This window comes from Verruconis gallopava (assembly GCF_000836295.1).
Source record: "Verruconis gallopava strain CBS 43764 unplaced genomic scaffold supercont1.13, whole genome shotgun sequence".
NCBI classification, from domain to species: Eukaryota; Fungi; Ascomycota; class Dothideomycetes; order Venturiales; family Sympoventuriaceae; genus Verruconis; species Verruconis gallopava.
In genome coordinates, this window is record NW_015622149.1 from 215,745 (window position 1) to 239,410 (window position 23,666).

Below are 23,666 nucleotides of genomic sequence, written 5' to 3' on the forward strand. Positions count from 1 at the left end.
TAGTAGATTGACATTTCACCTTGGAGAAGCAAGGTGCTGTATTTTTTGGCCTAATTTATTCTGATCACGAGAATAGTCCGTCATTTCTTATATCAGTCCTGCTTTGACAAACAGTAAATACCATACCATTCCAGCAGCTCCAGAAGGCTTTGGCATCGACCATACCTTTTGATTCAATTCAGCTTATTGCACTTGAACTGTTCAAGAGAGCATCATTGGCGAATCGTTTCCTCCTACAGAGATGGTTTAGCTTGACGCCTTATCAAATGCGCAAGTATGGTACCGCAGTCTAATCCACGAAAGCGGCAACGAAACTCCGACGAGCCAACCACAGGTCGTGGCGGTTGTTCTTCCCGCTGTCTATCGGGACGAAGGCTCAACGATCCTACGAGCAAGCAAGGAGCCAAGGAGCGGGACAAGCTGGCTAAGGCAAACTTCCAGCAGCTTGACAATCTTCGACAAAGCTTCTACGCCAGGTTGGTCAGGATGCGTTGGTTATGTGTCTGCTCGTCCGGATTCGGCAACGATCTACACGCACACCACGCGACGACAGAACGGTTGCTTGTTGCCGATCGCTTCTCTCGCGGGGAGCATTGAATTTACCACGGCGATAACAATCTTTGCCTTTTCAGAAATTGGGGGGTTCAAGATGGGCTGCACAAATATCGAGGCTGGTCCCCCCCGGGATAGCTGCGGACAACGCCGCTGCAACAGAAGTTTGGCCCTGCAGTCGTACTGAACGCAGTTGAAGTATCCGCAATCATGCCGAATATGGAGAAAGAGCCCGTCGCTGAAGATGTTGCGGACATTGAAGTGGACGGCTCAGAAAAGGCCCCGGCACAAAAGACGACCAAGGATGGCATTTTGCTGGTTCCTCAGCCCAGCGATGATCCTGAGCAGCCCTTGAACTGGTCCTGGCGGAAGAAGCATCTTGCTCTCGTCGTCCTCATTCTGGAAACGTTCATGGTCAAGTACACGGCAACCTTCATTGCCCCAGGAGCACACACTCTCGCTGCAGATTTCCACACGACCGCAGTCAAGGGCACCTACCTCGCCTCGGCTACGTCAATTGTCCCAGCCGTGGCTCCGTTGATATGGATCCCGCTCTCGCAACGGATTGGACGCCGTCCAGTGCTCTTGATGGGAACGCTGTTCTCTATGCTGTTCAACATCGGCCTGGCGCGATCACAAACCTACGCGCAAGCTCTGATTTGCAGATTGTTTGGCTACGGAACTGCCAGTGCAGGTCTCTGCATCACTCCAGCTGCCATCAGTGACATGTTCTTCTTCCACGAGAAGGGTACTAGGATGGGCTTGAACGCCTATCTCATGGTCGTTGCCCCCTATTTGGGAGGTGTCACAGGCGGATCTATACAATACAACCCACACTTGGGATGGAGATGGGCCATGTACATCGCCGCGATCATGTACGCCTTCCTCTTCGTGGCCATCTTTTTATGCGGTATGTTGAGCCTTGACCCTTTGCGAGATGACAGATTCTGATTCTTGCGTGCAGTGCCAGAGACGATTTGGGAACCAAAAGCACAAGGCTCGTCGCAAGAACCGGAGAAGAAGTCGTTCTACAAGAAGCTCGGCTTCCGCACCCCAAATCCAAAGGAGTCGTGGGCAGCCACGTTTGGCCGTCCCTACCCGATGTTCGCCTACCCTGCCGTCCTCCTTCCCTCGCTGTGGTTCTCCGTCTGTTACATGTCCGAAGTCGCCAATACTGCTGGCTTCCCTCTCCGCTTTGGAAAGGGCTCTAAATACAACTTCAACACGCAGCAAGTTGGGTTCTGTTCGTTTTCCGGCTTCATCGGCTGCTCGCTGGCTGAATGGACCGCCGGACCGGTCTTGGATTTCATCGCAAAGCGTCATCTGCGCAAGGGCAAGGTATGGAGACCCGAAGTGCTGCTCAAGGTGTGCTGGACCGGCGTCGTCACCATTCCCGCGGGCCTGCTGCTCTACGGCCTTATGCTCAACTATTCCGATTCGTGGGTGGGAACGCTAGCTGGCATCTCAATCTACGCCTTCGGCCAAGAAGTCTTGGTGACGGTGATCATGACATACATGTGCGATTGCTATCCTAAACACGCAAGCGAAGTCGCGATCGTGTTCCAGTTCACTCTGAATGTCATGGCTTACCACCCCCCCTTTTACACTCCGCTGTGGATCGAGGCAACCAGTCCTAAAGTTCCATACATTGTTTATGCTGTCTTGCCCTTGGTCCTGTTCCCAGTCTGCATTGGAGTCATCATGTGGAAGGGACCTGAAATCAGACGCAAGGGGCCCTGGGGCAAAGTTATTTACAAGGACGATGAAATGGAAGAGGACAGAGTTCTGCAGTAACTGATGCGCGTGTGGTCCTGTCTTTCAAGAACTCCGACTAATCTGACGTTCATATATTTGGAGGACAACGTAAATGTTTAAGTGTATTTGAAGAAATGAATGTACGATCATCATACAATATCTTCAACTGCAGTAATTGACACTTTTTGATTTGGCGTGTAAGAGCTGCTACTTGTTTCCATAGCACTATTTGGGATCCGTTTATCGCCAGAACATAGTCTGCTTTCCAACCACGACTCCTCCGTCCACGCAAGGAGAGAATTACCATTTTTAACGCCGATTTACCTTCTCCAGAAGTAATGAATACAGTGAAACGCTACATGGCCCGTTCTCTGAACGTAATAGAATTCCGAAGAGAAGAAGAAGAAGATTAACTGGCACTGTGCGATTTTCATGCGACTTAAAGACGTCCCCTTTTTCCGATCATTCTCGACGAAGCCTATACTCTGATAAGAACTAGAATGCAAAGATTGTCTTGCAACGCAGGTATTTTCCACGTTCGTTCGAATGATTTACATGTTCAATGGCCATTCCAAGCAGCATAAGAGCATAGAGTACCAGCTCTTAAAGCCAATGTTACAACGAGCAAGTGCAAAGCCAAAAGCGCAGAAGACCAACGCAACTGCATGTAAAGCGAGCTAGGACGGTTGGTATCGTTGGAAGCATTTATGCTGATAAAATCGAATAACGCCAGTGCAACGAGCGGATACGCAATGTACCATTTCGCCTCGTAAGGCGAGCATGATCCTGTCAGAGTGTATACCTTTAGCATGAAAACAAGCGTGCGTGCGCCAATCGAGATAATTGGATGTCTGACTAGCTGCTGCAATCGGTAATATGTTGAGGGTGGTGGCGGGAGCGCGAGTTGTGGCTTGCGAGGCGATGCTGGCCCAGCTTTATGTGCTTCTGTGGAAGGTCTTCCATGATCAAAGGAGCCGTTTTGACCTCTCTTCGCAGGGCTCGAAGAACGACTGCGACCTTGCTGTGGCGAGCTTTGCCTTAGTCCCGACGGCCCTGGCCGATTGAACTGTGGAGGCGGAGCTGTTAAAGGATTTGATTGCGGGGACAGCCTTCGTGGTGGGCTCGGTGCGGGAGAGTCTAAGTTCGAGATGCGGGATCTCAAGTCATTCAGGACGCTTGGTCGATCCTCGTGTTGATCCAGCTCATCGAGAGTTGTACCTGCTCTGATACCTTGCAAGATCTCCTCCGTGCTAGGCCTGTCGTTGGGATGTAGGCTGAGCAGCCGCTTAAGGAATTTGTACAACTTGTCTGGAAGATCAGCCCGAATCCTCTTGGCGTCATCAAAACCGGCCCAAGTTGAAATCTCTGCACGTAGCTGCTCCAGGTCTTCCTTCTCCTCGTTGATATCGTCGGCGTTGCTATATGGTAATTTCCCAAAGCACATGAAGTACACGATCATGCCCAAAGAAAAGACATCCGATTTGGTAGTAAAATTGCCAAAACTACCTTGGGCATCCTTTATGAGTACCTCAGGCGCGCAGTAGGAAATGGTTCCCGTGGCACCGGTGGACTTGCGTGCCACATTCTCCATCTGAACCTCGCCAAAGTCGCTGACTAGGACACGAAAGCGTTTGCCATCGCCGTGTAGAAGACAATTGTTTGGCTTCAAATCGCGGTGAATGTAACCATGAGAGTGAAGGTGATGAAGGCCAGACGTAATATCTTTGAAGAAAGAGAAAATCTCTTCAAACGCCATTTTTCGTGGGCCCTGCAGGTCTTGTGGGAGCTCTGCTTGTCCTTTTGACTTTCGCCGCATTCGCTCCTTCAGCTGCTCCTTGGACATCTTGGATTTTCCTGACCCAAGAACATAATTATGCAAATCCCCACCATTGCAATACTGTTGCAAGATGAATGCACACGGAACGCTGGGCCCAAAATTTGTGATCTGGTAGTCCTCAAGCCAGACGTGTCTATACGACACCAAATTCTGATGCGACAGGTTTTGCAGCAGCTGTACCTCCACAAGCACTTTTTCTAGCCAGGTATGGTCGTCGCCGACGGGCACTCTCTTACAGGCGAAGTGTCCGAGTGATACACCGTCCAGAACATGCTTGACAAGTAAAACAACTCCTTTGCCTCCCCTGCCCAACTCACCCTCTTCCACGAAGAACGACTTAAAGTAACCCTGCGTGAATGCTTCACTGGATATGCTGCTCGTCTTGGGCGGAAGACTGGGTTCGCTGCCGATAAACTCGGCGCCGGCAGGTGGTCTCAATTGGCTTCGTGAGCGCTGCCTGTTGAGTTGCGCAATCCTCCTGCGAGGCGATGGTGGCTGGGACGGTTCCGGCGTGTTCGCGGCGGAGTTCTGCAGCATGCGAAAGTAGCCTGGATTCATCCAGTGGTGCTCATCAGTATGAGGCGGAGAATCGCCTCGCTGGTGGGTCGACGCGTCCTCGCGGTAAGGGCGGTGGCATGTTGGGCAGCTCGTCGCCTCAAGGGCATCGGTATGTGGATCATGACGGAGGGAAAGCTGTCGTGAGCGTTGGTCGAAGACTACAACGGTGGAATCGTGACGCCTAAGGTGGCTCCGTGAGCTTCTCTCCACACAGCATAGGACGCACGTGGGAATGTCAAACATACAACACAATCTCTCTGGTCTGTTCCGGCACGTACGGCACCAAACTCATGCTATTCTGCCGTGAGCCACTTGCCATGACTGCACGTTTCTAAGGGGGAGATCTGGCAAACAGCGGAGAACGACGTATGGTCAACTCTGCAGACGCATCGGAGCTCGAGGACGGGCTCGACGGTATCATGGTAAGCGAGCGGCGTCGGCTAAGGAGCTGTTATCGATGCTGCGATTTGTGTTGTTGATGGATGCTGCGGCAAGGAAGGACCCGGTCGGACGGTGCCACGGCCGCCACTATCCAATGGTGATTACCCCGCAAGAACCCAACTGCAGCTAGTTAGTCGTAAGGCCTTAAAGCTTGAGCAACCACCTCCAGCAACGCCGCAAGGCTGGCGCAATGTGATCGTCAACCACCGCTGAACGCTGACTTAGACCACATCTGAACGTTGCCGTAGCATGGATCAAAGCGGGCGCTGGCTTTGCGATCATATGACTTGTCGTTCATGACTTCACAGAGCTTCATATGACGCAGTCCAGTCTTCGGGGTAGGCACAATCTTTCTGCTACACCATGATACGCTATACAACAACTGGCCGGCTTACCAAACCTGTGCTTTGGTCGTAGTCTCGTGTCAATCAGTGCTCTCGGCATTCAACCGGGCCTAGTCCACCGCCAATGCAACTCTGTCCGCTCTCCAAAGATCCCTTGTTTCTGCTCCGCTTATGTCCCCGATCCCATCGTTGAAACTTCATGAACCTTCCTGGGGACACTTCCGGCGGCAAACTCTACGTCTCCAAGTATTCGCTCGAACGTCCCAAAGTTCCCTTCTCCCCCTCTGCCCGCGTTGTCGCCATCGCTGCCCTTGTCCAGCACTGCGAACACCACCTTCTCCCACCAGCCTCCCTCAAACTCCTTCTCGGCTAGCACCTCCCTCCAGCAATAAGCAATCTCCTCCGTTGGGTTTTTGAATGCTCCGCAGCCCAGTGCGCCAAGGACAAGGTGTGTGTGTTCGTACTTGCCTGCAATGCGGAGTATCGTGCGCATTTTCGTTTTGGTCAGCTCGCGGTCCCCCTCCCTCGCAAACGTCTCACGCATGGCGATCTCGCCATCGTAGACTTTCTGTGCTTTCATCACCTCGGGGCGTCTGATCGCCGCAACGCTTACCACGGAGATGACATCCAACTCGCTAGGCTCTTTCTGGATGAGTTGGTGGCCAGCGCCAAACGCGTCGCGGACGATGATCACGTCTGGAGTATACACTGCACTCTGCTTTGGGAGCGGATACACGCCCTTGGGCAAACCAAGGTAGAGGCTAGAGCGGTAGCAAATGCTCTCCTCCTGAGCCAGAGAGCCTTTAAGCCAGCCTCCGCCAGGCGTGATGTCGCTCGCTAAATTAAGAACGAGGACACGCGCAGGTGATGTCTTCTCTCTGGTCAAGCGAATCGCGACATCTAACGTGTCGTCGTTGAGAACCTGCGTGACGAAGCCAGCCTTGCCGGAAGGCAGCTTGAAGGCCTCGCTTTGCAATGGTTGTAGCGGTTCCAGCTCATTTGACCGAATGAGGAACCCTTTTCTAGCGTTAATGTTTGGGAGAGCCTTAAGTATGGGAGGCAACGCTCCTAGTGTTTCTTTTGCTGTTTCAGAGAGAATCCGGTGGCGTAAGGACCGGTGATGATGAGCCATGTTTGGAGAGACTACTCCGATTAGTCAACGAGGCTGTATTCTGACCTTGCTCAATGGCCTTCTTGCTGCATAGAGAAGCTTCTGATTTAGCAATATTAAAGGCCAGAGGTGCAATGAAGAGGTATCTTGCAAGTTAAAAGTACTGGATGATTAGAAGCTAACATGACTGCATTAGGCTACCTCTTCGAGGAGGCACCAATGAATTCTAGGTCACCGCAGTGCGACGAGCAACTTTGGTCATTGTGCCAATCATTTCCAAACAATGGTATCTCGAATCGGAACAGCAGCTATAATTTACTGAGAAGCCAAAGCGCCTCTGCTTCAGTTCAATGACTCATGATTTTATATACGCTCAACTCGTAGTCTTAGGTACATACGGATATGACACGGCCTTGGTGCCTCAGCCATAACTTGTGTCGCGCGCGACACGCCTGAATCTTTACACAACACATAAACATGTAGTACACGCTTATCATCTCTATACCCCTGATGCTGTAGTCATGGCACCGCGCGCTGCCCATTATGGTCCTGACTCGGGTGAGAAGGGTCAGTTTTTCATAGCGGCCTAACCACATATGACTGTCATCCAGCTGTACTAAATGGTTATATGCAGAGGAGCAGTGTCCCGTATGCCACTCGACCCGCTACCTAAACCCCCACATCAAGTTTCTGATCAGCACAGAATGCTACCACATGATGTGCGAGGGCTGCGTTGAGCGCCTGCTCTCGAAAGGACCCGGTCCATGCCCAGTCGTCGGTTGCAAGGCCACAATCCGCAGACACAGATTTCGGGTACCTACATTTGCAGATCTGAAGCTGGAGAAAGAGGTGGACATTCGGAGGGAGATGGCGAAGACGTTCAACAGGCGGGAGGAGGACTTTGAGTCTCTACGAGACTACAACGACTACCTAGCTGAGGTAGAGGACATGACGTTCAATCTTGTCAACGGTATTGACGTGGAGGAGACATACCGGAAGATCGAAGAGTACAGGAAAGCTCATCTACGTGCCATCGAACAGAACAAGGAGCTCGAGGAAGAAGGTGCGAAGGCATTCGAATTGGCGCAGAAGGCGGAAAGGGAAGCAGCTCGTCTGAAGCGACAGGCGGCCATTGAGGAGCAAGAGCGGGAGCGAAAGGAACAACACGAGATAGAGCAGGACTACTTACGCAAGCTCCAGGAGGGCGGAGATCCGGAGCAGCTCGCACTCGAGCGCGCGGAACGACTGCAGAATGCTGCTAAGAGGCGTAAGGAAGCCATGGACGCGCTGGCAAACTCAGACAAGCAGAGCTCGCTGCTCAAGGGCCTGGTAAAGAAGAACAAAAAGGACGACGAACTACCGCCAATCGATCCGTTTGGCGGTGCACCTCACGAGGATGGGTACTTCACTCTCTGCCCGGATTATCCAGGCGACCGCACATTTTCCAATTTCGATCGCGATGCGAAGTTCTACGCCGGAGGCTACGAGAAGCAAGAATGGTACAGGTGGGCACTGCTTGATGCATTTGCCGGGCTAGGCGTATCCATTCAGGACGAAATGGCTTCGGGCGGCGATATGAATGTGGTCGTTGTGCCTGACCCTGGTACAACAGTAATTACTTGAGACGTGTTGAAAACTTCATGCGCGTAAACGCAAGGAACGACTTGCAGTATCGCGGCTTGACCAGCCTAATCACCGCGCTTATGCGAGATCCAAGTCCCAGCTCCACGGTCAAGATTTCTGAAATATCGCGGATCTGTGGGGAAACAAGGCTGGATTACCAAAGCCACACTACCTTTCACCCCTCCTTACCAGTCCATTGCGCGATGATACGCTAGAACTGCCTTTGGATACCTGGCAAAAGCGTGAAAGCATATTGTCCGTGACGAGTTGTGTATATCTCTGCTTTCACCGGCTCAAAAGAAATCGACACATCTTCAAGACTGCTCTTTTCTGTAGAACGTCTTGATGTCATTCTCAAGTCTGTCTGATACTGATTCATTAGATTCACGGTTGGGGTCAGACTCAACGGTCTTCTAGCGAGGCCTATGGCAAGGTTCATGGTATAAACGGTCAAAATTTTGAAACACTATCCAATACAGTCAAACTTCTCTCTCCTGCTTCGCTTTACCTCCGCACATTCGGCTGCAAGTATGCGCTCGCGTTCGGAATTTCCACGGTACTTTGGCTTGATTTTTCGTGAATTTGAAATCGTTGAAGTCGAGCAGATTCGTTGTTCGGATTCCTTTAACCGCAAGCCCCGGTCATCATTCCCTGAAGCAGTAATTCAGATGCGATCTCTCCGCGTGCTTGACCTCACGACTCGCGTATTATCCCAAAGGCCTAACTGCAATCAGCTTAAGCCGCTATGCCACCCCATGGGGCGTGCAGCGGACAGGCTAGATCTCCGCAGCACAGGTCTTGGACATCCAGACCGCCGGTTCGGTTATTCTTCCAGGCGAGGCTTATTACTTTAATTGCACCACAGTGACGAACTCAATGGCTGGCTATATATTGCGAATGATCTCGTTGACGTGTCTCGCCGCCCCGTCCTCTCTTCAGGCGAGAAATTTCTGAAGTTAAGACAAGATGGTGAAGACTACAGCGTACAACCTCGGCGTGGGCATAATAGTAGCAGTGGGATCGTTCACCTATGGCTTCGGTACGCGTCAATGGCGCACAGCTAATGTCTCGTCGCGTCAAGCTGATTCGAAATCACAGGTTTTGCCTCATTCGCCACTTCGATCGGCCAGCCTGGTTTTTATGAATATTTCAAGCTCTCAACCACAGGTCCTAAAGCCAGTTATACAAACAGCGTGATCGGTGCGGTGAACGCCCTTTTTTTCTTTGGTGCTGTTGTTGGCGCTCTCACTGGTGGGCCTTTCGCAGATCGATATGGTCGACGTACTTGTCTCTTAACAGCATCAATCATCGCCATTATTGGCGGTGCACTGACTGCTGGTAGCGTGCATATAGCGATGCTCATTGTGGTGCGCATCCTACAAGGTGCGGGGCTGGGTGCTCTAGCAACAGTCACTCCGATATATCTTGCAGAGACAAGTACAGCTTCCAAGCGTGGCCTATTAACTGGTCTGCACGGCTTCTTCCTCGTGTTTGGCTACAACACGTCCGCATGGGTGGGTCTAGGCTGCTTCTTCAGCAAGAACCTCACATTCCAGTGGCGAGGACCTTTGGCATTTACCTGTATTCCGCCACTAATTCTGGCTATTGGATGTCTTTTCGTGCCCGAGTCTCCTAGATGGCTGATCATCCAAGACCGAATTGATGAAGCGTGGACCACGACTCAGCGTTTGCACCACGACCCGAATGACATGAACGACATCGCGGCACGAGAGGAGTTCTACCAGATGCGCAAGCAGATTGAGTATGAGAGCCAGTTTCCAAGCGGCTACTGGGCAATTCTCTCCACTCCGAGCTACATGAAGCGCGCTTTCTTGTCGTGCTTTGTGCAGTGGGCCGCTAACTCGACTGGAGCGCTTGTTATTAACTACTACTCCGTCATCATTTATGCAAATCTGGGTCTAACTGGGTGCCTTCCGCTGTTGATGTACTGCATTTACACCCTTATTGGTGCTTTGGGCAATCTGTTCTCGCTTCTAACCATTGACAAGACTGGAAGACGCCCAGTATGTTCTACATTTTACTCAATCAGGATTGACATCATGCTGACCAGGTCATAGTCACTCATTATTGGCTTCAGTGGCGTTTTAATTGCTCTTGTCATCGAAACTGCCATGATTGCGCAGTACGTCGATGTCGCCGTCCCCAACAAGGCAGGCCAAAAGGTCGCAATCTTTGCTATCATGTTCTTCGTCTTCTTCTACGGACTTTTCATCGACGCCGCCTCTTTCATCTACTCCTCGGAGATATACCCGACGCACATTCGTGCGCGAGGTGTGGCTATGGCCACAGCAACTTACTTCATCGCGTGCATCACATACGTGACGCCGGGCGCGACGGCGATTGCAAAGATAGGATGGCGCTATTTCCTCGTTTTCGTTTGCCTCACGGTGATTACAGTTCTTGTGCTATACTTCATGTACCCGGAGACGAAAGGGAGGAGTTTGGAGGAATTGGCAGAGCTGTTTGGCGATACGGTTGTGGTGCACGTCACGGAGAAATCTGGTGCTACCGAAGAGGAGAGACGAAGGCTGGAGGAGGAGATAAAGACGGAGGTTGTTATGAATGAGAATGCGATGCCAGGGGTTAAAGCATAGACTTGCAATTTCCGTTCTGCCCCTTACTTTGTGATTGACACAGGGGCAAATGTGGAGGTTTTCTGACAGCGAAATTCGAAATTCACGAAACATAGTTCTTCAAGTTTCCTCAACACGGTGCTGCATGCGTAGCGCTAAGTGAGTGACATTGTTGGCGAGGGATAGGAGACTCATGAGTCGCTGGAATATCAAACAAAGTCATCTATGCCTGAGTTAGAAAAACAAGAATTCGGGGCAGCTCGCGTTACCCAAACGGTGCACTGAAGTAGCAATCTATGTATTTCGACTTGCATAAAATCGGGATTAATAATAACACGCGAAGTGCTTTGTGAACAACCCTATGTTGTTTTTATTAACTCTTCTCCCGCATGGCCCTCTCCCCAAAAATCTCACCGGGCGTTTGCCATAGCTCCATATAGTGACGAAACTCTATGGGAGACTGATATGATATTGAGACGGAGCGCAATGTCAGGCAAACCCTGGCACGTTGGGAACACGCGTTCATCTCATACAATGCGGTCTCAATTCGGCGTGTACTCCATGAAGGCGTATTTGTCTTTCTGCGGATCGGCCAGCTTCATACCAAGCTCGCTCTCGTAGAATTTGGGGCCCTTCCCGTGCAGACTCGTCAGGAGGACCGCCCGCCGCAGCGACGGGAAGCCGTCGATGATCTTCTTCATGCAGCTGACCATCCACCGACCGAGGCCTTTGCCTTGATGCTCGGGCGAGAGCCACACGTCCGTGATGTACGCAACCGTGGAGTAATCCGTGATCAGCCGGCCGAATCCAATCTGCTCCGCGACCTGGATCGTGTTGTGCTTGATGTTCCGGTTGGCTTCGACGCGCATGGGCTTCAGCTTGTACAGTCCGAGCACGCACGAATGCTCGACCATGAGCGAGATGGCTTCGTCGGACATGGCGTCGGTCCAGTACACGCTGTCGGATTCAAACGCTTTATTAAAAAGCGACAAGTCAAGTCGGTCTTTGTCGTTGGATATCATGTACTTTTCGCCATCGACTGTGTATTCCCACTGATAGCTTGGAACAGGGCTCCTTTGCTGACGCTGATCTGAGGAGTCGCCAGCTGGATTGTCGACAATGTCTGAAGGCATAGTGAAGATTTTTCTACGATGGCCTTTTCTTTAAGGGGGTGAATTCAACTATTTATGCAGACGTTGAGTCATTCAGTAAAATCCACGACTACATGCCAAGCATTTCGTATTTAGGACGATGTAAAAGTTGCGAGTATCGGCGCCCTTGCAATCGACTAGTGCCGGCTTCAATCTTTTCAGACAAAAAAAAAAAAAGCTTACAAATTACGCTAGACACATACAGCAAAATGAAATTGCGTTCACGCAGTAGTTTTATATGACGGCGGTGAAGTGTTGCAATTAAAAGCCAACTAGGAATGCGTAAAGTCCACATCACTTCAAGACTTTGGAGGGCGTATTTATTGTGGGCAGTGACCATTTTCAACTATTTTACTTGCTCGAATAACGGGGGTTGTTATTCTACCATTCCTGCTGCAACAGTGGACCCCTCGCTTCTCAAGATGATCTTTGCGGGGGCTTCCAGAGGCAATTCGTTCTCCAAAGCGATGACGACTCTCGCAACTTGACCAGGCTGCACCACCTTCGGTTTTTTCCTCGTTACCTCACCATTTGCCTTGTCTAGCAGCGCTACCAACTTCTCAATCCGACCAGCTTGATGAAGTGCACCACGGTGGACGTCGACGTACATTGGCATCACGTGTTCAAAGGTTAGAATTTTTGCAGTAAAGCTTTTCACGTTCTTAACCGGTGACTGAGGGTGAGACGCAATGTCACCGACGCGGATATGAATCGGGTCAATGTCAGTCAGATTCAGAACAGCTATTTGTCCGGCCACTGCCCAATCTGAGGGTGTACCATCTGCTTCCAAGGACTTTATATACGCGGTCTCTCCCGACGGCTGAATGATGAGAGCATCACCAACTTGCAGGCTGCCCGAGTCGAGTTTTCCAGACACTGAAATTGGGTTGTTTATGGAGCTCCGGAAAATTTCGCTGATCGTCATTCGCAACGGCTTGTCAAGTGCTCTTCGAGCAGGTTCTGCATTGTCGAGCTCTTCGACCAGTGTAGAGCCCTTGTACCATGCCGCCTCTGGCAGCTCCGGTGGTTTTGTAATGTTCTCTCCATTAAGTCCAGAACATGGAACAAAGCTCAGCGATTTCGCCGAGAAGTTTGCTGTAGTCAGGAAACTTGTCATTTTCGTCTTGATCTCGTTGAAGCGCTCCTCTGACCAGTTGCACATGTCCATCTTATTTACTGCAACGATGAGTCGCTGAACTCCCATACTACGCACGAGTAGTGCGTGCTCTTTAGTTTGTCCTCGCAAACCAGACTCAAAACTGTTTGTGCTGGAATCAATGACGAGTACCGCAAAATCCGCTTGACTTGCGCCAGCGATCATGTTTGGAATAAAGTCTTGATGCCCTGGAGCATCTAGAATCGTGAATCGGGTCTTTCCGGTTTCGAAGTAATTCGTTGCAATATCCACTGTCACACCGCGCTCTCTCTCGTCGCTTGTGGCGTCCATAACCCAGGCTAGAGCAAATGACGCTTTTCCAATCTTCTTTGAATCTCGCCGTAGCTTTTCGATGTGCTTCTCATCGACTACGCCTAAGTCATACAGCAGGCGGCCCATAAGGGTACTTTTACCATGGTCGACATGTCCAACCACCACAAAGCTGGCTGCATTCTTCATGCTCGATTTTTTATACTCGTCCAACACATTCAGATTTTTTGATTTGGGCTTGGGGGCATCGTTGAGTTTCAATGCCGATACATCCTTTGAAACGCCATTAACATCCGACACAGGTTTTGCTTTGGGGGATGATTTCTTTCCACCTGTACAATCACGTCAGTCGATTGCTCATACATTGTCTTCTATTGCAGTTGTGCCCTGATTCCGTTCAGTTGAATCCTCGCAACACTGGCAAGCGTTTCGTCGATACAATCATCCTAGACGCGACTACTCGCACTCTGAGCTCGTAAGATAACATCGTCTGGACTAGGCTTCGAGAACGGATCGCGATAGTTTGGATCCAGCAGATAAGGAAGTTTGAAGTACTTCGGCTTTTGATTAACAGACGATTTCTCCGGATTCGTTGTCTCTAATGCTACGCCTCCTTGCGGTTCCGGCTGAGCTCCCAAAAGTGTTAAAGCGAATACAGATGGCCTTGCTCTCATATCTACTTTCGGTAAAATCGGTGAGTCCGCTGCCTCTTTCGGAGGTTCGCATACCACAGGTTCTGGACTTGGTTTTCTTCGAGTTGGGAAAACCTTTGGCCTAGGTTGATTGACATTGCTCGATACAGTTGATTTGTCTTTCCCTAGCCGATCCAGAAGTCCTATCGAGCGATGGACATCGGCATCTAAAATGATCGATGCAGCTGAAGAGGCTTTCTCCGCCTCCTTCTTTTTGCGAGCGGCAGCAAGCGCAGCCAGTTTTGATGATCCGCCAAGAAGTCCAGTGGCCTCAGGAGGAAGGGAACTGAAATGAATCATGTTTCCGATTCTAGAAGCTGGAACACGACCCCATGGGACATCTGCAAAGAAATCGATAGCAACCTGTGAACGTACAGATTCCATCATCGCTAAAGAGGAGTCCACACCCTGATGAGCGCGTAGAGGCGGTTGCAACGGATTGGTATGAGGGTCTATACCGCGTCAGACCCTCAAGCGTCCAAACGAGCCCGGGATATTGGCATAGTAGGGAAAGTGGCTGTTGAAGGTAATATGCCGATGATCAAGGCGATGGAGAAGGAAAACTGTCTAGACTTACAGCTGACTGACGATGATTTATTGGAAGTCGCTTTAGCCTTCTGAACAGACTTTGGCTTTTTAAGATTCTTGAGATACGCAACGGATTTCTCGACGTCGTAGTAGTAATGCCACAACGTCTCTTGGATCTCATGCTCGGACACCTGGTATTGTGGGCCGAGAATATTTTTCACCTTGATAGTTCCCTCGCGCAACTGAGCTTTGTCCTCCTCGGTGATATCGTCGGCCCATGTGTCGTAGCCTTCGCCTCCACTGTCCCAGTAATCGGAGTCGACGTCCGAGTCTTCCTCGTAGTCGACAATGTTTTTGACTCTTCGGTTTGACATGGTGAACTGGTCCGTACGTGGTCACAGGCCCAGCTTGTATCCTGGCATCTACAGTGAGTTCGAGGGGACTCAAAAGTGGAAGGAAGAAAACTCTTGCGTCACTGCGAGACTTTGATCGCTTCAAGAATGCCACCAGCCCACCTTCGCTTTGACTCGCCGTCTTATAATTGACGTACCAAGTGGCGTGGGAGCGTTTGCTAGTCCAAAATTGGCTTAGCGCGACATGCCACGTTGGCTACGTGCCTCAACACGCGGTCCAGTCTTTGACACTGCATGCTAGATGACTGTTTCCTCACACGAATTTCGTGTGGATGGATGACGCACAAAGCTTGCTCGAATCCTTCCTCTCTATACGAGAGTTCTGACGTATGCTGCTTGAAAAAGGGCACTTGGTAATACTACATCAGCAATGCCTCACCCCTGGTTGTGTTCACCATGATACTGTTTCTCTGCGATTTACTCATGGCACAATGGAAGGTTCTGTATGCCTGTAGCGGATTTCGATACATGATCATAACTCAATACGTTGATCGTCCTCATTTTGATCCCATATTTGTCGCACATTCAGATTAACCCTCTTACTCGCCATCCAGCCTCGCCAGGCCTGGAATTGATCCCCAGGCCAATCACGCAACCACTCAGGACATGTGTTTGGGATGATCTGAGGCACTCCATGCCAGGCATATCTTGAAGCACCATCCATATACACAGCATCCCCTGACCGTAGGCGCATGGCAACCATTTTGCCCTCCAGTCCTAGCACAAAGATGCCGTCGCATCCAATGCTCAGGCTGATGAGTCCCCGACTGCACTCCTCGGCAACGTCGCGATGAAGACTGAGCGTATCGCCTGGCGAATAGAAGTTGACGATAGCGGCTTGCGGTATCATCTGTGGGAACATTACACGGAGTAATTCAGCAAGGTCTGGGGGAAATTGGGGTGGCTGTTCGGAAGGATAGACTTTGTTCGTCCAGTCATACTGCCCCCCCAAGGTGATCCAGCGTAGCTTTTTGTTCAGCATATGCTGTGTACTGAGTGGTTTGTGCACAGACGGGTCTTTGGGCTCCTGGATACAATCTGCCAGCGAGGGATCGAGAGAGAAAAAGGACGCATGCTGTGCAGGATATTGTACGTTATAGTGGAGATGGAGATTACTCTGATGAGCAGGATTTGAGACATCTCGATGGACGAGCGCATTTAACAAGTCTACCTGCGTGCATTTCGGCAGTAGATTTGGAATGATCTTTAAACCTAAAAATCTGTTTCAGTAAGGAAGCAATGTCGTGTCAAGTGAAGCCATACCTGGCATATCCCTATGTACAAATTCCTGAATGGTTCCCCTACAGTGAGCTCTGAAATTTTCTACCAGTTGACAGCGAGGAAATTGCGAACTATCCTCAGTAACTGACACATCGCCTTTATAGTTAATATCGCGTGATAGCTTCAGTGCATTGTAGCTGTCAATGCGCGTAAGGTCAATCAGAGCATCGTCTTCAGCAAGAGCATTTGCCTTTAATTTCTGATACTTTTTATAAAAACTCTTCAGCTCCTCGGGTGGCCTCGCATGCGCATCCAATTTTTGTTCTCTCGAAGACATTGCGAATTCGACTGGTTCTTGTGTTGCGGAAGTGTGGTGCGGCCTCCCGGACTTCGATCAGCGCTGGATGCGCATCTCGGAAACTTTTTCTGGGCAGGCTTTGGCCAACGCTATTCATCACCAAAACATGGAGGCATCAATGCGAGGAATAGCTAGGAGAGCAGGCTCGCTTGCTGCCGTAGCTGGCAGATCAAGGCAACAACCATACAGATGTTTGTCATGCTCTATGCGAATGGCTCAGCAAGAGCAACGAGCTCACAACGATGCCCCAAAGACGACTCATTTTGGTTTCGAGACCATCGCTGAAGGGTTGAAGCAAGGAAAGGGTCAGTTGAATCAGAATTGGCGTGAGATGAAATTGAGAAATTGAGCCTAACCATACTCCAGTCGCATCCGTCTTCTCCTCCGTCGCGTCATCGTACGACACCATGAATGATCTGATGTCTCTCGGTATCCATCGCCTCTGGAAAGACGACTTCGTTCGTGGTCTCAATCCCGGCATAAACCCCCTCATCTCGTCTTCTGGCGAGCCACAAGGTCTCAACATACTTGACATCGCAGGCGGCACTGGCGACATCGCTTTCCGCCTCCTCGATCATTGCACCAAGGTACACAATGACACGACCTCTCGCGTCACCGTGGCCGATATCAATCCCGACATGCTCGCAGAAGGGATGAAACGAGCTAGGGACAGCGAGTACAGGAACACCGGCAGATTAAATTTCATTGAGGCCAACGCCGAAAAGCTGGATATGATCGAGAGCAATAGTGTTGATCTTTATACAGTCGCTTTCGGTATCAGGAATTTCACGTCCATTCCTAACGCGCTACGTGAAGCCTACCGCGTGCTCAAACCGGGCGGTGTGTTCGCCTGCCTTGAGTTCAGCAAGGTCCAGAACCCTGCATTTGACTACGTGTACAAGAGGTGGAGTTTCTCCGCCATCCCATTAATCGGGCAGATTGTTGCTGGCGACCGAGACAGCTACCAATATCTTGTGGAAAGTATCGAGCGCTTCCCGAGCCAGGAAGAGTTCAGGGATCTGATTAAGGATGCCGGATTTTTGATACCGGGTGAGAAAGAAGGCGGAAAAGGAGAAGGTTGGGAGAATTTGACCAATGGTATCGCTGCTATACATAAAGGCGTGAAGCCTTTGTAGTAGCTCTGTGATGGAGCTGGGCAGTATTCTGCGCCAAGAGTTTGTATAAAAACGTAGATTGTACAACAGTTAATACTGACGAGAAAATCCGGCTTGTAGGGTCGCGCAACAAAATTCTTTGCATTTTATCATCGAGCGCGAAAAAAATAGAGAGCATGCTAGAGGTAATCACGACTTTAGCAAAGTTCGTACTTGCAGAACCTTCCACGTTTGCCAAAGGCAAAAGAGCAGTTGCTCCACCAAGGACCCTCAATTTCAGCTTTCATCGTTTCTTGCAGCCAGAACATGGACATTTTCTTTTCTAACAGCATGTCTCCCGTCAACTGGGACGATCTTTTTCCGTTCGAGAATCATGCGTTCCCTCCAGGCTTTGATAGCAAACTGCTCACCTCCACCGACATCACCGACGACATAGACAGCGTGTTTCCCTGTGCCATTTACGACACGCCAATCCTGTCCACACAGGCCACGCCTCCTGTTCTTGTCAACAGCGCCCTTCGCAATACCATGAGCGGCGTACAGACTCACGCTTCGTATAGCATACCTAGTATGGTCACGTACAGCACACAACCCGTAGCTTCGCGTAGCGACTTTGGAAATACAAGTCTCGACATAATTACAAGTGATTCAGGTAGTTTTGATCCCTATGACATGCACAACACATGGTCCAGCGCGATAAGCGGCACCCACCCGACCTCCATGTGCTTTACATCCCCACACATGCAATTTGGCAACGACATTATGACCACGTACAGTGCGCACGGCATGCATCCGAACATTCCGTTCAACGTGATCCCTTACAGCACGTTCGGCGTTCCTTTGAGAATGGGATACAATGCGTGTCCCGACGCCACGCAGGACACCAACTCGAACTCGGCGCATCCTACGCATTGCGGCTCCGAAACGAGCAAAGTCTCCTCTCGAATGGATGAGATTCCTGGAAACCCGGCGCACAACATGTCTCGTCACGCCATAGACAGCATGTCTCGTCACGCCATAGACAGCATGTCTCGTCACGCCATAGACAGCATGTCTCCACGCAGTGCGGTCAGTTCGGCTCTCTGTGGGACAGACAGTGCGGCCGTTGTTTTGCAAAACGGGGCTGGCAAGTGTGCTGAGGCGTCGGAAGCGCCCGACCTTCTAAACCTGCAGCTTCCAAACAGCAAACCGAGCACCGTCTTCATGAACCTCGAGATCGTGCAGCTGCTTCACCTGATGGCGATGCGAAACGACCCGATCAACACGTGGAGGAAAAAGGCGAAGAGAGCCTGGCTGCCCATCCTTACCGCCCTGTTCCCGCCGTCGGAGGGCTACACCATACCTTCGAACAGGTGCGTCTGGAAAGTGACCACGGAGGAGATCAACGAATACTTCGTCACCCTTCCACAGTTGGTCGTCGAGGCGCCGGCTGCGCACGGCTCCGCCCGTCATGATCTTTTGATGCTTCTTTGCTTGCCGCACGCTGAACTGACGCCAAAGTACATTCGTGACCGGGTCGAAAAGGCGTACGTCGACCAGAAACTGCGCGTCCACGCGGAAGGCCATCCCCAGCAGTTTGTCTTGACGGCGGAGCTAGACGTCATCCGCCTGTGGAAGATCTGCGACGATGCTTATCTGGGCTGCGCGAGCAACCGTCGGTGGGATCTGCTGTTCTTTGAAAATCTGGAGGGCTACAGCAGCTACGAGGAGTTCTTGGGGGTTCTGGATAGAGTTTTCGATTACGTCAAGGGGCGAGGCCAATTGAACGGCGAGATTGAGTGGGGAAGAAGGATTGAGGACGACGGGCCAAGGTGCGAGTTGGACTGGGAGCAAGTTATGAGGGATGATGCAAGGTTCGAGGAGGAACTGAACAAGGCATTCGGTAACGTCTAATGGCACCTTTTAGATGCTGCTGAATTAGCTTGGCATGCGCCACGGGAGAAACACGTCCAACTCTTGAAGAATCAAGTGCCCCGTCATGCTTGTTCAACCTCACAGTCGAAGTCAGGGAACGTTTTACTTAGGCTGCTGAACTCATCGTTCATCGGTGATCCTCTCACGAAGTAAGACCAGTAGTTCGGGCCCCTGTCCGTTCTCATGTTGTGATACACAGTTACGATCAGCCCCTTGCCGTCCGTGTACTCCACCCGAAACTTTGTCGGGCAGCTTCTGCACCGCCAAAAATCACTAGGCACGCGTTCCATGTGCATCTGCATCTCTTCTCTCGCGTACGCAGGTCGGAATTTGCGCCTCGTCAGCGCATCGCTGCACCTTTTGCTCTTCGGGAACGCCTTGTTGATCGCGTACGTTAGCATGGGACTGTTTCCAGTAATCATCCATAACCGCTGAGGGTAAACATCCTCTGTAGAGAGCTTTTTTTCATTCTTTGACCACGGCGGCGTTCTAGTGGTCAAGTGGGGGCATATCGTGAGATCGGAGTCGAGAATGTCTTCCGCGTTCAGGTCCTCGCTGGCGAAACGATGCTCGTGCTTGAAGACCAAGTATGCGCTAACTTGCTGCGCACCACACGTCACTGTGTGCGTTATAAGTCGCTCCATCTTCCTATGCTCTACGGTGTACCTGCGCTCACTTCAGCATGTCAAGCACCTGCTTGGAGAACAAATGGCTTACTCTGCCTCTAGTTTCTTTAAGTAATTGTCCGTACGAAGCGCCCGATCGAAATGCACCGACACAAGAACGTATCTGTTCTTATCATCCATGGGAAGCCAGTCCACCACACCCTCTTCAAGGAAACAAGACCGTTTGTCCTGGTCATCCGGTCGAAACTTGGTTGGTGGAGGCGGGCATGTATGTAGGATTTTGCAGCTAATGCAATAGTACAGATTGTTGCAGTCCCGTAGAAGCAGTTCAAGAAACTCAACACGTGCTGATATTTTCCGGCCCATGTCGGCAACGGCCGCAGCGTCCCAGCTGCTAGTGTGATGGTACAAAAAGTTGCTTTGCCAGCGGACGCCTGGACCAACATGAATCCACGACGAGCATCCAAGAACGTGCAAAAGGTACTTGCACGTTATCGACATTGCCACTTTGGACTTTATCGGTAGGTAGCTCTGGATTTCCTGGAGAAGCTCGACCGGCAGACATAAGAGCGCAGGAGGATTGTTCAACCCCAGAGGCGGCGAGAGCTTTGAAACGACGGCGTCTGGAGAGTAACAATCTGCCCTGGATTTGGTGAACCAAGATGGCTTATCCCAAATATTTTGCGAAACTCGACTTCCTGAAGCGTTTGGCTTCCGCACTGGAGCATGAGGCTCTGGCATCCGACATGGCTGAGAGCGCGGTCCAAAGCAGCGTAAGACGGAATTGAGTAGAAAAGTCATGACGGCGCTGAACAAACTAACCTTTGCCATCCCAGGTCTCCTTTATATTGAAAAATATTTCAAAGGCAATAACTCTCATTGGAGTCGCAGAGAGCAAGATGCAAACGCGGTTACAACAGAAAAGGTTCTCAAGGCTGCAACGATTCGTGCAGACGCAAGGCTGACGGCACTGCCTCCACCAAATCCTGCACAGGATGGCACAGACAGGTCGTCACGGAACGTAATGATCAATATATTGTGATTTTTGAGCGCAGCTGGCCGAAGTGACGAGGGAGCAAGCCGATGTAAGCGGTCGAAAGCGCTCGCATAACAACAGTTAGCCGTGGTCCTTTACCGTAGCGTGAGGATAAGCAGGGCCTCCGATACGGGCTGAACGATGTACTGACGGTTCAGAGACCAAATAAAGATCTCAATAGTCCTAGTTGACTGTTTAGGAGCACTAGCGGCCAGGTTTATCCGCTAAAATTGCCTCAGCGTAATCTACCTTGTTCATCACGAACAAGCTGAGCAGTTAAACTTAACTGAGGTTACCCCAATTGGCTCACGTGACCATTCCATATCGTGGCTTGGACCGTATTTGACCGGTTGCTAACGCACTTTCAGTGCATTGTGCTGCTAGAGCGCAAACTGTTTAATTTTTGGTCACGCGATGTACTTTCTTTGGTCTCAGGTATGCCTCCAGGACGTGAAAGTAGCTCTGGCCCTGTTAGGAAAGACCACTGAATGGTGCTTGCACTTCCAAGCGACGTCATGCGTGCATGATTATACGCTGCTAGAAAAACGAGGTTAAGCACCGTGCTTCCTTCGTCCACTTCCTATGAAGAATCATGTATCTTGAATTCGGCCCTTGCAAGTTGGTTGACGATAATTAAAACAATGTGCTACTCAAAGACTCAAGTTTTCACAGAGGTAGTTCTGACACACGTGATGTTTTCTACCGTATCGTCTTGCTAACTTTCCTAGTGGGGACAAGAGGTTCGGCACCAAAAGCCCTCCGCTCCCGTACAATCAGGTGTCCAATCTTCCGTGCTATTGAAGGACTTACATTGACCATAATGATGGGCGACGTGCGAACAAATTTTTCGACAAGCTAGCAGAAGAGAGACGTGCGGGTAACCCCATACTGACCGACGAAGATTCGTCGCGCCCTGCCTTTCCAAGAGCATGAAGGGGCCAAAGCTTGTTGGCATACTTAGAAACGTAGCGACAGCTTGTTCGGGGTTGTGAAAAGGAGAACGCTGGTTGTCACATCTGGTGGCGCAGAACCTCTATTGTGTCCTAGACCCATCTGATTTTGGAGGTCATGAAGTCTACAGGTCAACCTCGATCGCGAGTGGACGCGAAAAAAAAAAGTGTTGGGGTTTCGTGGACCTTTCGTTCCTAGCGCTGATCGAGATTAGCTTTAGGTCAGGAAAGTATATTCTGCTCTTGAAGAACTTGATACCCAAATTGCAAACTTGCTTCAAGACGTAAAGAGAAAGACACTTGGCGGTGATTCCAATTAGGTGTTAAAAAAGTTGATCAATATCATCGGTCTCCCCTAGCAAAGCGCTCTATCCGCAAAAAAGACCTTCCTCGCGATTTCGCCTGCTAGTCAAGTAATGTACTACACGTGCTGTCTTTGCCTGAGACTTGTATGTAATTCTTTGATTTATATCGTTCGGATAGGCTTTCAGGCGGTGGGCCTCACTCATCAAGCGTAGACCATGGTCCACTCGCGTGGGCCCATTTAACGATGGCTCGATCATATCACGAAATACGGCTCCCGCCAGTGCAATGTGCATCATCTGCGACACGCTCGTCCGTCTAAGCCTTGAGCATAAAGAGCCAAAGCAAAGAGAAGATTTCAAAGCGCTGCGATGCTGTCCATTCGGCGAATTGGGCTTTACGCAGCGGCGAGAGAAGCCGCTGTGTCCGCGCATTCTCTTGCCCGGCTTGTCCTCGGAGACAGTCCGACACGATGGCTACTCGGATGCGCGGCACTATACGCGTTCGGCATGCTCGAACGGCGGACACGGCTAGATCTGCAAGAAATGCATTCGTACTACGTGTCACTGAGTTTAGCTCTTCTGCTGATGGGCGAGGTCGCTGAGGCGGCGAGCGGCACCGTGAACTCGGCACCAGGCAGGCACACCTTCACACATCGGAGCACCGTACATGCAAGCCTGGCGTTCAGCGTCGTGGCTGAAGCCGAATGGTGGAGGGACTCGGTGAGAACACACTCCATTGCTCTTGCTTAATTCCAGTGAAAGCAATGGAGGCTGGATAACGCTGACCTGGTCTTGCAGCGCGCATTGAATTACCATGAGAAGCTTGCGTTGCCCGAACTGGACGCAATTGCGAAGCATTTTGCACGTCGCCATTGGATCAACTGGATGTGCTTGTTCCTCTTCGTCTTCCTATCCGTAACGAATATGGACCACACTGTTTCTCGGCCTGGCATGGCTGCTCGCATTTGCATTGTATCAGGATAGCCGTGGCCTACCGGGGCTGTTCGTTGTCAATAACCCCATGCAGCCCAGCACGCTTTACATTTACGCGTTGCATGCAACCCCATCCTGCTTGTTGCCAAGAAGGTACGTCGAGACCAAGCAGAATCGAAAGGA

The 23,666-nt window shown here is 50.8% G+C and overlaps 11 protein-coding genes across 13 annotated transcripts; 4 read left to right on the top strand and 7 right to left on the bottom strand.

Moving 5' to 3' along the window:
* The first annotated feature begins 595 nt into the window (after positions 1–595).
* On the top strand, positions 596–2,512 carry PV09_04557 (uncharacterized protein). Its single transcript, XM_016357919.1, has 2 exons — positions 596–1,462; positions 1,517–2,512. The coding sequence occupies exons 1-2, from the start codon at positions 763–765 to the stop codon at positions 2,344–2,346; spliced, it is 1,530 nt and encodes a 509-aa protein (XP_016214121.1). The 5' UTR covers positions 596–762; the 3' UTR covers positions 2,347–2,512.
* On the bottom strand, positions 2,409–5,180 carry PV09_04558 (uncharacterized protein). The gene is made up of 2 exons (XM_016357920.1): positions 4,948–5,180; positions 2,409–4,883 (listed from the first exon to the last, which is right to left on the bottom strand). The coding sequence occupies exons 1-2, from the start codon at positions 5,019–5,021 to the stop codon at positions 2,867–2,869; spliced, it is 2,091 nt and encodes a 696-aa protein (XP_016214122.1). The 5' UTR covers positions 5,022–5,180; the 3' UTR covers positions 2,409–2,866.
* Positions 5,181–5,467: 287 nt separating this feature from the next.
* PV09_04559 (uncharacterized protein) lies at positions 5,468–6,944 on the bottom strand. Its single transcript, XM_016357921.1, has one exon. It carries the CDS (start codon positions 6,617–6,619, stop codon positions 5,657–5,659), a length of 963 nt encoding a protein of 320 aa, XP_016214123.1. The 5' UTR covers positions 6,620–6,944; the 3' UTR covers positions 5,468–5,656.
* Positions 6,945–7,030: 86 nt separating this feature from the next.
* Positions 7,031–8,718, top strand: PV09_04560. 2 transcript variants are annotated; one of them, XM_016357923.1, is made up of 3 exons: positions 7,031–7,165; positions 7,233–7,246; positions 7,302–8,718. In XM_016357923.1, the coding sequence occupies exon 3, from the start codon at positions 7,313–7,315 to the stop codon at positions 8,219–8,221; it is 909 nt and encodes a 302-aa protein (XP_016214125.1). In that variant the 5' UTR covers positions 7,031–7,165; positions 7,233–7,246; positions 7,302–7,312; the 3' UTR covers positions 8,222–8,718. The 2 variants fall into 2 exon arrangements, with proteins under 2 accessions (XP_016214125.1, XP_016214124.1); XM_016357922.1 differs by having other exon boundaries at positions 7,233–8,718.
* A 469-nt stretch (positions 8,719–9,187) lies between these two features.
* PV09_04561 (uncharacterized protein) lies at positions 9,188–10,836 on the top strand (the record flags this gene model as incomplete). Its single annotated transcript, XM_016357924.1, has 3 exons — positions 9,188–9,260; positions 9,320–10,245; positions 10,300–10,836. 3 exons carry the CDS (start codon positions 9,188–9,190, stop codon positions 10,834–10,836), a joined length of 1,536 nt encoding a protein of 511 aa, XP_016214126.1.
* Positions 10,837–10,936: 100 nt separating this feature from the next.
* On the bottom strand, positions 10,937–12,087 carry PV09_04562 (uncharacterized protein). The gene has a single exon (XM_016357925.1). It carries the CDS (start codon positions 11,946–11,948, stop codon positions 11,358–11,360), a length of 591 nt encoding a protein of 196 aa, XP_016214127.1. The 5' UTR covers positions 11,949–12,087; the 3' UTR covers positions 10,937–11,357.
* Positions 12,088–12,220: 133 nt separating this feature from the next.
* PV09_04563 lies at positions 12,221–15,123 on the bottom strand. 2 transcript variants are annotated; one of them, XM_016357926.1, is made up of 2 exons: positions 14,662–15,123; positions 12,221–13,724 (listed from the first exon to the last, which is right to left on the bottom strand). In XM_016357926.1, the coding sequence occupies exons 1-2, from the start codon at positions 14,984–14,986 to the stop codon at positions 12,343–12,345; spliced, it is 1,707 nt and encodes a 568-aa protein (XP_016214128.1). In that variant the 5' UTR covers positions 14,987–15,123; the 3' UTR covers positions 12,221–12,342. The 2 variants fall into 2 exon arrangements, with proteins under 2 accessions (XP_016214128.1, XP_016214129.1); XM_016357927.1 differs by having other exon boundaries at positions 12,221–14,536.
* Positions 15,124–15,417: 294 nt separating this feature from the next.
* PV09_04564 (alkylated DNA repair protein AlkB) lies at positions 15,418–16,607 on the bottom strand. Its single transcript, XM_016357928.1, has 2 exons — positions 16,289–16,607; positions 15,418–16,237 (listed from the first exon to the last, which is right to left on the bottom strand). Exons 1-2 carry the CDS (start codon positions 16,581–16,583, stop codon positions 15,498–15,500), a joined length of 1,035 nt encoding a protein of 344 aa, XP_016214130.1. The 5' UTR covers positions 16,584–16,607; the 3' UTR covers positions 15,418–15,497.
* A 31-nt stretch (positions 16,608–16,638) lies between these two features.
* Positions 16,639–18,015, top strand: PV09_04565 (uncharacterized protein). Its single transcript, XM_016357929.1, has 2 exons — positions 16,639–16,909; positions 16,971–18,015. The coding sequence occupies exons 1-2, from the start codon at positions 16,651–16,653 to the stop codon at positions 17,738–17,740; spliced, it is 1,029 nt and encodes a 342-aa protein (XP_016214131.1). The 5' UTR covers positions 16,639–16,650; the 3' UTR covers positions 17,741–18,015.
* A 1,306-nt stretch (positions 18,016–19,321) lies between these two features.
* On the bottom strand, positions 19,322–21,060 carry PV09_04566 (uncharacterized protein; the record flags this gene model as incomplete). The annotated part of the gene is made up of 2 exons (XM_016357930.1): positions 19,322–20,299; positions 20,351–21,060. The coding sequence occupies 2 exons, from the start codon at positions 21,058–21,060 to the stop codon at positions 19,696–19,698; spliced, it is 1,314 nt and encodes a 437-aa protein (XP_016214132.1). The 3' UTR covers positions 19,322–19,695.
* A 2,054-nt stretch (positions 21,061–23,114) lies between these two features.
* PV09_04567 (uncharacterized protein) lies at positions 23,115–23,597 on the bottom strand. The gene has a single exon (XM_016357931.1). The coding sequence runs from the start codon at positions 23,421–23,423 to the stop codon at positions 23,121–23,123; it is 303 nt and encodes a 100-aa protein (XP_016214133.1). The 5' UTR covers positions 23,424–23,597; the 3' UTR covers positions 23,115–23,120.
* Between the last annotated feature and the right edge of the window lie 69 nt (positions 23,598–23,666).